The sequence below is a fragment of the Ziziphus jujuba genome, chromosome 2, assembly GCF_031755915.1.
Source record: "Ziziphus jujuba cultivar Dongzao chromosome 2, ASM3175591v1".
In the NCBI taxonomy this organism is placed as follows: Eukaryota; Viridiplantae; Streptophyta; class Magnoliopsida; order Rosales; family Rhamnaceae; genus Ziziphus; species Ziziphus jujuba.
Genome location: NC_083380.1, coordinates 18,795,103 through 18,808,557, shown reverse-complemented (window position 1 = coordinate 18,808,557; position 13,455 = coordinate 18,795,103). Strand labels below are relative to the sequence as shown.

The 13,455-nt window shown below is 33.6% G+C and overlaps 1 protein-coding gene across 1 annotated transcript; it reads right to left on the bottom strand.

The window, feature by feature from the left end:
* Positions 1 to 856: 856 nt before the first annotated feature.
* On the bottom strand, positions 857 to 7,864 carry LOC107419005 (putative phospholipid-transporting ATPase 9). The gene is made up of 12 exons (XM_016027716.4): positions 7,698 to 7,864; positions 6,353 to 6,844; positions 4,792 to 6,140; positions 4,495 to 4,605; positions 4,127 to 4,403; positions 3,740 to 3,828; positions 3,553 to 3,661; positions 3,193 to 3,402; positions 2,884 to 3,009; positions 2,654 to 2,752; positions 2,121 to 2,312; positions 857 to 1,988 (listed from the first exon to the last, which is right to left on the bottom strand). The coding sequence occupies exons 2-12, from the start codon at positions 6,752 to 6,754 to the stop codon at positions 1,356 to 1,358; spliced, it is 3,597 nt and encodes a 1,198-aa protein (XP_015883202.3). The 5' UTR covers positions 6,755 to 6,844; positions 7,698 to 7,864; the 3' UTR covers positions 857 to 1,355.
* Between the last annotated feature and the right edge of the window lie 5,591 nt (positions 7,865 to 13,455).

Sequence of the window (13,455 nt, the reverse complement as noted above, 5' to 3'; positions counted from 1 at the left end):
TATTAATTAATATTAAAAAAAATTAATAAATTATTTAAATATAAATTATTTAAATTTTATAGACACAAATAGAAATATTTTACCATTAAAACTAATCCATTTTGTCGTGTTAACATTAAAATTAGATACTTAATTTTTTCCCTGGTCTTAGCCCACCCACCGATCTCACTTTTTTCTCTTCTCTCCTTTTCGCTCAAACTCAGACAGCAACAAATCAATAGCGAATGGCTTCATAGTGTAACCACAACTCCCCATGAAAATGGTGATTCTTTCATCGGCATCGATTTTCTTTTCTTCCCAAATCAATGGGTTATACAAACGAGGATTCCACCTATTTTCAATGTCATTGTTGATACAATGATCTGCTTCTCTATCTCATCTCTCACTAATTCTGCCGACGACCACAAGGATGACTTCCCCCTATATTTTTAGTTTGCGAATATTAGGTTATGTTTTTGCATCTAATTTGTGAGATTAACGTACATAAAATTTTATGTTGCTGTGAGATTTGTATTCTATTATAGATCAAATTGAAACATATGTTGCTTTGTTTTTTTAAACTATGGATTGCGATTGGGAGTTAATGGAGATGAATGAGAACGATATTGATGCAACTTTAGAAACTTTTAGAAAACAAAATACATATTAATGGTGCAAATGGATGGGGAATGAAAATCCCCACCCCACACCGAAGGAATACCCACCCTGCGTAGCCTCATCATAAATGGGAAAATGGAGCATGAATGGAGTATATAAAATGCAACAGAGCAGGGAATGGAGAAGGCCGCCCCAGCCCTACCCCGTTCCCTTGCCCTCCCTAAAATTCCACCAAAAGGCTCCAGAAACTCAAAAAACATAAAAATAAATTTTAAAAATTTTAAAAATAATAATAAGATGCAGAAAGTTACATACAATTCCTAGCTGCAAAATCTAATGATAATTTACTTCTCTGTTTTATCAAAAATGTAAAGAAAGGAAGAGCTAGAAAGAACAATTTCCCTAGCATTTTTCTGACATATGTTACAAGAAAGTTGGAATTGAACTTCATATGGTTTCTATGAAACATTCATCTTAACCAGTTATCGAAAGGTCAGACCAGTTTATTTGGAGCATGGTCTATGAGGTGTCCAAAGCATCAAAAGTATAGCTCTCGAGCTTCTAGAGAGTGAATCTTCCATACAGAAACTCAGGACATAAGCGTAAACTTGTGCCTCGGAGCCTTCACCTTTTGGGACTCCCTTTGTTGTCAACCAGGATAATTAACTCTGCAGTGAATATGCACAAAGAGAAAACAATTCGCTTTGGAGCTAATGTACATCTATGTTCGGGCAAGTATCTTTGTGAAAGCATAATCATCATGAATTCTCCAAAGGATTCTTTTCAAATCGTCTGGAATGCGCTTCAATGCGTGCAGTGTATCCAACTGTTGTCGGTCGTATTGATCTCTGTCTCACAACATTACAGAACTCGGGGTCTTCTGTTTGTCCATCTGATCTTATCCAATGTATCATCTGATGATACATGGGGAAAAACCGCGGTTGGATGGATGCATAAGCAAAATATGGTATCAGGGAGGCAATTACGACAAACAGTGTGCAAATCCAATAAAATGGAGCCTGTGCACAAGCTTCAATGAAGACCTGATATGCAGTAGTTGAATAGGAGGGGCTTATGGCTCCATATATCAACTGGAATACATACCAGAATGCAATGCTACCCCAGATGAAGATATGTTGTATAAATGTGAAGTAGCTTATGGAAAGTGCCATCTGACAGTTTACAACCCACACTACACATGAGTACATGGTAGCTCCAAAAATTTCCATGCTAGCAAGTTCTCCACCTTCACGAAATGCTTGAAAATCCATAGCCCGAGTGCAGAAGAAGAAGACCATGACAGCTGTTATTGCGCCATTAAATGCCCATCCAAGTATTCTAACCCAACTAAATAAGACATTTTGTACACCTTCTTGGTATAATAATGGAAACTGTTACACAGAAACAAAGAGCTTGTTTAGCTATATTGTCCAAGCAAAGTTTCAACAACGTACTCTCTAGGTTTAAAGGAAAAGTTAGATCTAAATATCTTAAAAAATGAATGATATAAACATATTATATACCTTGAGACATAATCTGGCTGATACATCCTGGTCAAAGACTCCCAAGGCTATCACAGGAAGTGATGTGAAAAACACATTGTATAGTGATAAATACCAGTCATTATACAAAGTTTGGCCCGAGAAGGAGGTATATATCTCGAAGAAGAAGATTGTGAAGGCAAAAGCAATGTTCTTGTAAAAGAAATAGCATATCTGAAGAATAGGAAATTTTATGTCAATCTTTTGCATTATTTAAGTAATGTGATTAGTAACGGCAAGAAGTAAAACAAGGTATTTTTACATCACTTTCAATCATCCATCAGATTTCATAAATAGGACTACGAATTCACTTTCATACCCTAAATTTTCTGTACAGAAAAGTTTATATCTGTATTTTTCTAAACAGGTTAGAAGTTCATTCTAATGTCTAAAACCCAAAATATTAACACAATATTTAGTGGCAAAATGATGCCAACTAGGTAACAGCCAAACATGATAACTATAAGATGCCATCAAAAAGATTGTAATTTCACTTCTCTAAAGTTAAATCTTACCATTGATGATATCCTTCTGTAACACCAATGCCCATGGACAAGTAGTAAGCGCTCCAAATAACGGAATTGCGCAATTGCAATGTCACTTGACATGACTGCCTGAAATATTGGAAAGTTGTCGTTATAAAGGAGAACAGAGATTTCATAAAGGGAAATAAATTGCTAGATGGCAATAACACACCATACGAAAGAGAACCTTCGAGGGTTTTTAAGCAATCTGCTTTGATTACCTGCATTCCTTCGACACCACTAATTCCAATTCCAATATCAGCTTCTTGAAGCATTCCGACATCATTTGCCCCATCTCCAATTCCTAGAGTTGTTTTACCAGTTCTGATTTTAACAAGCCTTGTAACCTATGTTGTTTAAAGGAACACATAGTTAGACATAATTCTTAATTGAACAGTAGAAGAGAATAGCCAGATGCTTTTTCTGATAAACAGAAATAGATCGAAGTCATTAAGATACACATCAACCATCCACCCTGAAGATCAAAAAAGCATAAATTATAATAACAAATCAAAAGATCATAAGCTTACAAGTGCTTTCTGTTTTGGTGATGAACGGCAGCATATAACGGATGCACAACCAATGGCAACCTCTAAAAACAGGTTCTTAACATCTTCCTCTAAAGCATAAGTGAGTGACTTCCCATCAATGATTAAAGCTAATGCCTCAGAGTTTTCACCTGTTGCGGTAAGCAACTCCTTTGCTTCAGTTATCTGACGGAGGACACTTTTCTTAAGTGCCTAAAGAATCAGAAAAGAGTTATTAAATTAACAACCAACTATTGTTTGCATTCTTTAAGCATTCGTAATTATGCAACCCCTTTTTGTAAAGAGTTCTTATAACCCAGCAAAAAAAAAATAAACATAACAGCATATGAAATATCGACTTACCGAGGCAGCAGCAGATTTATCCTCCATTTTCTCCAATGCTTTAGCTTCTGCAGTCTCGGAAGTAATTACTATTTGCTTCATTCCTTCTCTAAGCAAACTACATGCGAAGCTGGAAAAGAATACAAATATGGTGAGAAATTCTAGTAGTTTAAGCAGTTCATTATTCATTATATTACATTAATCCTACCCTATATTGATTGCTGTCTCCATTTTATCTCCAGTCAAAACCCATATTTTAATTCCAGCCTGGGCAAGCTTGTCAATGCATTCTGGAACCTGTTTTTAGCACAGACATAGTATTAGTGTGAAATCTAACACGAAACTCTAAAGCAGTCAACCAAGAAGAAAATAACTTTTCCTGGAAATAATTATTGATGTAGGATTTTACAAAATCAGACAATTTCAACTATCCAATGATGCTTTTGCTAACTGAAGAATCAAGTTCGTAATAAAAACACCACAGAACAAGTACTATGTGGTATGAACTGCTAGGAAGTAAAAACAAAAGAACTTCACTTAGACTAATATAATCCATGTCCTTAACCCTTTGATGTCTTAAATCATTAATACTTACCCCATTTTGAAGCTTATCTTCAACTGCAGTAGCACCAAGAAGTATCAATTCCCTCTCAATCACCTCTGTCACCTTCTCAATCATTTCTTCCTGATCTGCACTCACCAAGTTCTTGGCCTCAGTGAATTTCTTATTAAATTCATCATATTCTCTTTCATCGAGTTCACGGTATGCAGCAACTAATGTCCTCAAACCAGCATCAGCATACTCATTTATATGCTCCTTAGTCTGATTTACGAATTCACTACCATATTTTGAAAGTCTTTCAAACATGACACTGTGTGGAAAGCAAATTAACAGTTCTATCATCTGATCAAAATCCAACTTTAAGTACATCTATGTAGATACTAATGATTAATTTTACACACCTGTCAGCTCCTTTACTCAGCAGCAATATCTTTCCCTCCTCGTTTCTTACTATCACAGACATACGCTTTCTTGCACTGCTAAACTCCAATACATTCAACAGTTGATATGATCTGAGGAAATGAAATAACATGCCCTTTAAGTATACATGGTGATAAAAGATTTAATACTTGAGATTTCTAGAATATACTTCTTAGCTGCTAAAATTGAATTGATAAACCTGAATATGTAATAACAGAGTATGTGGAACAATCCAACTATATTTAAACACTAAAGATATTTAGCTACCAGAGGCTCACCTCTCAATGTTTCTGCCAGAGAAGAGATCTAACTCACGCACAGAGATACTTGAATGAGTCCTTTCATAAAATTCAAACCCAAGTTCTCTTGCTGCAACTACAAAAGCTGCCTCATCAGGTGATTCAGCTTCATATGATGTTCTTCCTGTTTCTTCATCAACTTCAGGTAGTGCCGTTTGGCAGATGGCCAACAACTGCAAAAATTTCTGGATTACATCTGCACGAGGCTCATTAACCCAATTACCCTTCATGATCCTCTCATCCTTAAAATTAAAGCCTTTAATTGACGGTTTTGCTTCTCTGTTCTCTTCATCATCTCCGGCTTCTGTCTCCTCATAAGGTAACAGTGAACCTTTTCTCCTAGCCATAGCTCTCTCGACTTCTGTAACTCCACGCCCATACTTTGTCCCGGCAATTGAACACTTGATAAATTCCATTGAGTTGCAAGTTAATGTTCCTGTTTTATCAGAGAGGATAGTGTCAACCTGGCCAAGTTCTTCATTCAAATTTGAGGTACGGGCATGAGCTGGCTTGTCAGTTTCTTCATAGTACATATGTATATCTTGGTTGATGAAAACACTCTGAAGAACTTTGACAATTTCTATTGAAACGTACAAGGAAATGGGAATGAAGTTGCCATACAACATAAGGGCTGTCAAAAACTGCAAAATTGCTGCAACTGGTGCCCTTTCTGGATCATAGTATACTGTGGAATCATCTGGTCTAAGGTACCATCTTTTCATCTTCCCGTCATTTAGGTCCTCGTTAGTATTAATACCAAAGACAGTTGCAGTAATAGTAGATAGCACAACTAAGAGACAAAATAAGAAGTAAATAATTCCGTCCGTCCGTTTCTCAATCGTGCTTCTCTTGGAAGGGGGAGGTGTAGAATTTTGAATAACCTTTGTGTCATGACCCGTGAAGATTACGGCCCCATAAATAAAATCGGTGTTTCGTAGCTTTGAGTCCCTAAGTAGAAGCTGCTGAGGTGAAAGAGGGTATTGTTGCCCTTCAAGCTCCAGACTACCTACAAAGGTATACAAATTTGCATTTGGGTCTTCACATTTGATTGATGCTTTGAAGTTTCGGAAGCTCGAGTCTTCATGTAAACTTGAAGTTACTTCAAGCGCTTGTTTCAATTTCAAATTAGTCTCTCCATCCAAATTGGTGGTCTCAACATAGCAAATTGCTTCCTCAAAACTTGATGAAAGTAAAAGGAGATCCGCAGGGAAAAATTTATCCTTTTCCACCTTCACTACATCTCCAACTCTCAAATCCCTCCATTTAGTGTCTTCGAATTTTCCATCACCAAGATGCACTTTTACTTTTCTGTTGTTTACCTCTATATCCTGACACAAGATTATCAAACATAGTTTAACAAGAAAAATCCTCTTTTAGCTAACAAATTGCAGTTAAGAATTCTTTAAAATACACACCAAAAAAAAAAAAAAAAAAAAAAGGCAATTTTAAAATAATCTGCAAAAATATTAAAAAAAAAAAAATTAGCTGAAAAAATATATTCATATGAACAAATCTAGGGATGAAATTCAGGAAAGTTTACCTGTTGTTTTCGCTTCCAATCTTCGACAAGCTCTTTGGCCATTGTTACCCCAATGACAACCACAAGAGGGACAGTATTACTAACAGGTGAGTAAGGGGAAAGTGGTGTAAAAGACAATACTGCACAGACGAGAAAATACAAATTTGCAACCCTCCTGAATTGCTCAAACAATGATCGAGGTATGAAAGTAACTGGATTATACTTTGTAGTGCTAACATAATTATCACCATAATCGACAAAACTAGCCCTATTGCCACCAGGATCATTGCAATACACCACCCTTGAGAAACCAGGTCCTCCTATCTTACCATGCTCTTCTCTAAATGATTCTCTTGCCTTCCCACGTGAAAATGCATGTATTCTACCAAAATGATGCTTCTTTGATTTTCTTCCACGAGCCATTTTCTGCAGCTTTTCGCCTTAAAAGATAACCCCAATCGTTCAGACGAACTTGCTGCAGAAAATATGGAAGAGATTTTTTCTTTTCTACCTCTACAAGAGGAGGAACCCAAAAAAAAATAAATAAATAAATAAATAAATAAAAATAAAATAAAAAAATTCCCGACCAATGAGCCTAAGGCCCTGCAAAAAAACTTTTTTGTACAAACCAGATAAGATAATAAAGAAACTTTGGTTAGAACAAATTCAAGAAAGTCATCCAGGTGGTAACCATACAACCCCCCACAAAAAAACCAAATCTAATTTTAGAAAGCCAAAAACAGTCTAAAAACAGAAATGAAATAAAATGAAAATTTTGCAAAAAGATGCTTATATATCAAAATTAGAAAGTATTTCTGACTTTGAATGTTCTATACAGCAGGGAACGAGCAAAGGAAAAAGAAACGAAAAAGAAGCCAATATGTCTTTCCTCCTCTGTTTTCTGTTTCTATTTCTATTTCCTCTTTCTTCTAAGGAATGGCCAGAAATCAGACTACAACCCCCATCTTTGACTTTTTTGAAGGAAGCAGACTCTGAACCTTCTTTTGGGTAAATTCCATCTAGACCCAGTCTACCAAAATACTCAACTACTTTCCAGCAACAAAAATTTTCTAGAAAACCAAAAAACCTTTGAAAAAATAAACAAAGTTTGGACAAAACAATTGGAAAATATAAACAGCTTTTTTTGCCTTTTGTCAACTGCAAAATCTAATACGAAATATGTAATAATTAAACAGCTGTGGAAATAAAACCCAAAATCTTAAATGTATGAAAAATAAAAAAAATAAAATAAAAAAATAAAAATAAAAACTTTGGAGTATTGACCAAGTTTTCTAGAAGGTCAACATTTTAGCTGCAAAGGAAAAAAACAAAATAATAATAATAATAATTGTCAAAGCTCGCGTACTATTTCTCCAGCTCTCCTGCTCTATTTCTCTCGTTCTTCTCTGAAGCTTCACAGGGAAAACTGAGCCAAAAATTTTCCGTTTTAAGACTTCGCCATAAAAAACGAACAAAAAAAAAACTGGTAAATATTGGGACCTTGACTATAGAGCAAAAACGATGTCAAAAAAAGATTGTCAATTTTTTTTTCTTTTTTTTTTTTTTTTGTTTTTTTTCTTTTGCTGACAAAGAGGCTGAGTTAATACAGTTGAAAAAAAAAATATATATATATATAATAATATTAAAAAAATTGGTTGGTGATGTTGAGGCTGAAAGGTTGCTTGGTGGAATGGTCATAACCCAAACATGGCCTTCCACATGGTTTATTAGTTATTTTATTTGTTTTATTATCTTATTTATTTAGAAACCAAGCTATAGGACATAGTTGTACTTCTTTGTTTTTGTCTTTTTAGTAATTTTAATTTTGCTAGATGCCTTTTGAATCATTAAAAGGAAAAGAAATCAAGACTGGCAGCTCAGAAAAAGACGCCACGTAAACTAGACTTTATCTAATCCACGCTTTATCACAAAAAAAATAAATAAATAAATAAATAAAAATCCACGCTTTAGAATATCCAATTGTTGGGTTGGACTATTCCTCGCCATCACGTTTAAATGAGTAATTCTATGACACCATGTGAATTCAGATCTCTTGGGTTCAAAGATTCTGTTTCATATGGTTTTCGACCGGTCGTTTTTGGTTTTTGTGATTTATTAAATGCAAATACAATTCAAACGGATTTTAAAATTTGCAATGAACTTTTAATTGTATATTATATTGTTATTCGATTGGTCTTAATTTATATAAATTGTAGGTTTTATTTTTTTTCTTAAAAAAAAAAATTAGTTTTCCGTCTTAAAAGTTGTCTACTGGTTCTTTGAAGAATGAAAGAAACTTCAGAAAGAAAGAACTAAAAATTAAATATAAGGTTGATATTGTTTTTTTGGTTTGCCTTTTTTTTTTTTTTTTTTTCTATGCAGCCTTAAATATTTTTGTGAAAAACTAATAATAATAAATAATTTGATATCCACCTATACATAACCCCTACAGTACAGCCTCAGGAGAATTGATCAAGAATCAAGCAGGATCACCCCAACTACTACCTAATTCCTGAATCCTAATTCTGCCTTCTTACATTTTTGTGCTAAATCAAAATAAGAAAACTATTTTTCATCACCATAACTTTTAAATGCACTAAATTGATGTGGGGGATTGCATTCTTAAAATTATCCGGGAAAAGGACAAGTCAAAGTGCATATAAATGGCTCCCATACATAATCGTCTTGTTAATACAAAAATAAAGAGGAAAACAAATGGCCACAACATAATAATACTAATAATTATTAAAATTAAATTAAAAATAAGTGCTTTAATTAGTGAAATCCCAGCAATTTTTCATTATACTCATTTTCTCTTGTCATCGAATTTGAGTAGTTTGAAATGCAGCCACAGATAAACTATTCACACTGATTTTCTGTACTAAAGTTATATATAATCTTGAGCACAAAATAAAAAATAAAATAAAGTTATATATAATCATGATAAAATAAATAAATAAATAAAGAGTCTACTAGAAACCATTCAACCTAGAAAGGAAAATGAAAAGTATGTGAAACCCAATGATAAAGTTAGTATTTCCTTTCTATATCGTGATGCATAAAATAAAAAGCACCTTAGTTTAAAATCTAGTAGTTATCAATAATAACTTCTTATTGATTATTGAGTTGTCTCAAAAGATATTCACTAAAAAAATAAAATAAAATAAGTTGTCTCACAACATTTTTTTCTTTTTAGAAATTAGGTTGTCTCAAAAATACTCTCACTTTAACAATGTCATTTTCATTAGGAGGTTAAATTTGTTGCATTTTACCCCGTTGAACTTTAAAATGTTGATCCACAGGACATGATGTTATCACCCGTTTGTTTCGCTGACCAGCATGTGAAATTATGGAAAATAGGCAATGTTGTCATTGTAAAAAGGAATTTTGACCAATGACCCCTTAACTAGACCAAAATTGCAAATTGCCCCCTAAAGCCTAGAAAAATCGGAGAACTATCATAAAAAATTTATAAAGCCCAAGAAAAACGCGTGAGGTCCAAGAGAAAAATTCAAGAAGCTATAGAAGATATTTTCAAAGTTCTAGAAAAAATTAAGAAATTCCAAAACTATTATTTCTAAATCTTAAAAATTCTGAATGCTCTAAATAATATTAATAAGAAAATCTATTAATATGGCTGTAGATTACTCAAATATTAAGGTAGTCCATGAGTTTGGAGACAATGAGATTTTTGAAAAAGATATTGAACCTAAACCTAAGAATGAGGGCATAGCGGATGAAAAATCTGTTGAGAACAAGGATGTTGAATCACCAAGAAAACCTCAAGTTTGGACTAAGACGATGCATTCCACATATATCATCATCGGTAATCTGAACACTGGAGTTAAGACTAAGAGACAAGTTGAAAATGACCTATTTTTGTTATACTTCGTTGATTAAGCCAAAGAATTTCAACAAAGCATTGTAGGATGAGAATTAGGTAAATGTCATGTAGGCAGTTTAGAAGGAATGATGTTTGTTACTTAGCATCTAGACCAAAAGACGTAAATGTCATAGGTACCAAATGAATTTTCAAGAATAAGATGGATAAGTTTGGGATCATATTGAGAAACAAGGTAAGGTCAATAGCACAAGGGTATGCCCAAGTAGAAGTTGTTGATTTTGATGAGACCGTTGCTCCAGTTGCTCGTTTGGAGTTAGTAAGACTCTTGTTAGTAATTTATCATTGTGGGTTCAAACTTTTTTACATGGATGTAAAAAACTGTCTTTCTGAATGAGATATTCAAAGAAGAAGCATATGTAGGACAGCCTTAGGGATTTGAAGATCATTAGCACAAGAATTATATACATAGATTGAAGAAAACCTTGTATGGAGTGAAGCAATCTCTTTGAGCACGGTATGACAGGCTTGCTTCTTTCTTAAGGGATCAGGACTACAAGAGATGAGGAGGTGATAGGATCGCCCCTAGAGTCCTTTTCGAATACTCAAAGTGGTTCCACTAAGAGAAGCCTTACCAAATTCTCTATCGAAAGTCCAGTAAAACTTCCCCGCAATTTGAATTTAATCCAACAGTATAGATAAAATATCATAAGCATTTTTTTATCCCATAAAATATCATATATTTTTTTATACCCACACCTAAAAACTGATAGTAACTATTTGATATATCATATAAAAATCATATATAAATAAGCTAAATAAAATAATCAAATTATAAGTATTTTTTTTATGCTAAAAGTATTACTATGCAAAGTTGTATAGAAACCTCATTCTAAGTATAGCAATACTCACTCTAATTACCAAAAATTTTTAAATATCAAGATCCATAATTTCACCATGAGCATATTAAAATTTGAAAATATTTAAAAATTCATCAAAAATCATATAAAATGATAACCTTTATATATATTCCTATACAGAATATATATTATTATGCAACCATACTTTATCAAAATTAATATAAAATTTTAAAACAAAGTAACATAGATTTAACATGCCCAAAATATTTATGAAAAGAAAGAAACCACTCACAAGATACAATTCACTCCTGATCCACTGTCAGATTAACTTCAATTTCTATCATTTGCCTAAAATTATAACAAGAACACATTTTACGCTTTCAAAAATTAAACCAAAGACATTGATGCATACTAAATACTCCAAAATAATTTTAACAACTTTAAGATTATCAAAATTGGACACTAAATGATCTAATTATAATGCGAATTCTTATGACCCGGTACCTAAAAGTGAAGTTTTCCACACGAAAGCCAATTTTATTAAATTAAACTTTCTATTTGGTCCTATTAACATTTGATTATACAAACCCAACTTCAATTTAATCTTAGATTGTCCTCGTACAGTCTAATTTTACCCACTAATATACTTATTGACACAAAAATAGAAAAATTATCAAATAATGTCGAAAATTTACAAATAACATACCAAATCGAAGCTTGTGAAATGGGTAACAAGATAGTAAGCTCACCTTGGTTGAAGAATGTCACTGGTGACTAGAAAAAACCTCCACTATTTCGACCAAATTTAGGTTAATGGATCTCTCAAATAGTGAGAAACTAAAGCAAGTGGTGGCCATATTTTAACTCAGGAGGTCTGAAATAGAAGGTAAGGAGCATGGGTCAGTCTAGAATGGCCAAAATTCCATCAAAACACAAGGTGCCCCAAAAAACTGCCCCTCACCTGAAAATGTCTCATCCGTGCGTCTAGCGATTTTGGGTCAGAATGGGTAATCTAGTGGTGGTGGTGGCGGTAAGGGCTTATTTGGTCAGAATCAAGTGAAATTTGAGGTGAAACATTTGACTATATAATGAATGCACAGTTTCCAAGGGCCATCGAATATGTCTTCGATCCCTTCATGTTATTGGTTTGCGAACCGTGAGATTTTGTAGGTTTTAAAAAAATTAATTTCACTCAAGAAGGGGTTGATTTGATGATTCTCTAATCATTGGTGGTGGTTGTACTAAAATCCAGCATGGAATAGGGTTTGATCAGGTTTGGGTGGTTTGGGGACATTTTGGATATTTTAAGGATTTGTTTAGTCCCATGGCATGTATATTGAGGTATAAATAAGCCCTTGAATCATTAATAGATAAAAATCTAAGACTCGTTTAAAGACAAATAAAATACTAATCTTCTAACTTCTTAAAATCATACATTTTTAATTGTAAGTCCAAGGTAAGAGTGCCACTAGTATATAAACTCATATTAGCGAGCTCTATTCAATTGTACAAGAGTCAAAGCCAAACTCTATTTCTAATAAAAATCAAACTTGATTTTGCTTAAAAGTCCAATTTGATCAAACTAGATATATATTTTTCTGATTGTTTTTACCTACAAGCGACCTTTCTATGGCCTTATTCTTAACTTGCCCTAGGTTTTTCATGTTTCTTAGAATTGACTTAGAACCTTTTGTGTCTCCTTTTTAATCATGGATGGGTGTTAAAATAGATTCCATTAAGCTACCACTTTTATAGCTTCCATTTCTAGTTCATCATCTTACTAGGGTCGTCCTCTTAAGTCCTCTTTTCCTAAACCTCTTCATGAGGGAGCATATTATGAGACTCATCTCAATGATTAAATGACTCTTCCATTAGCCATAGAACAGTCTTTTGAGTTAGGTCATATGTGTAAGACTTGTAAACCCTAAAGAATGCAAGCCAAGAAGGAGCAAGATTAGTGAGCAATCAAATGGTGGATTATAAGACTTATGAGCCTTAAAGGATGTAAAGCAATAAGGGGCAAGATCAGTAAGTAATCTCACATACCTCGGGTGTGGAACGATAATGGTTCAAATATAAAGATAGTCACCATTTTAACAAATAAGGCATTTTTCAATGCGATTAGCCTCATGGTTCAAAGGAACTATTAGTATGCTTTAATAAGAGTAATCATAGAATGGGTGACCCCTTAAGAAGTTTGAGCAAGAACTCCATACCTTTTGGAGTGCGGTGGAAAAATTGGGAAAAATATCGATTGAGCAAAAAAGTGACGAAATGCTTGTGAGCAAGGCATTGCAATTTGCTTACTAGATTTTTTAAGATGATCTAGACTAGGTCTTGGCTTAGTTTATTTCAACCTCCCCATGTCAAGGTTTATTCTAAGAAATTAGATACTTTCTATGTAGGTATTCTAAATACCAGTG

Coding starts and splice junctions, on each gene's coding strand:
- LOC107419005 (XM_016027716.4), bottom strand. CDS start 6,754: ATGGCTCGTGGAAGAAAATCAAAGAAGCATCATTTTGGTAGAATACAT. Junction 3,403..3,552: donor ATAAATCTGCTGCTGCCTCG/GTAAGTCGATAT, acceptor CTGATTCTTTAG/GCACTTAAGAAAAGTGTCCT. Junction 2,313..2,653: donor ACAGAAGGATATCATCAATG/GTAAGATTTAAC, acceptor CCTATTCTTCAG/ATATGCTATTTCTTTTACAA.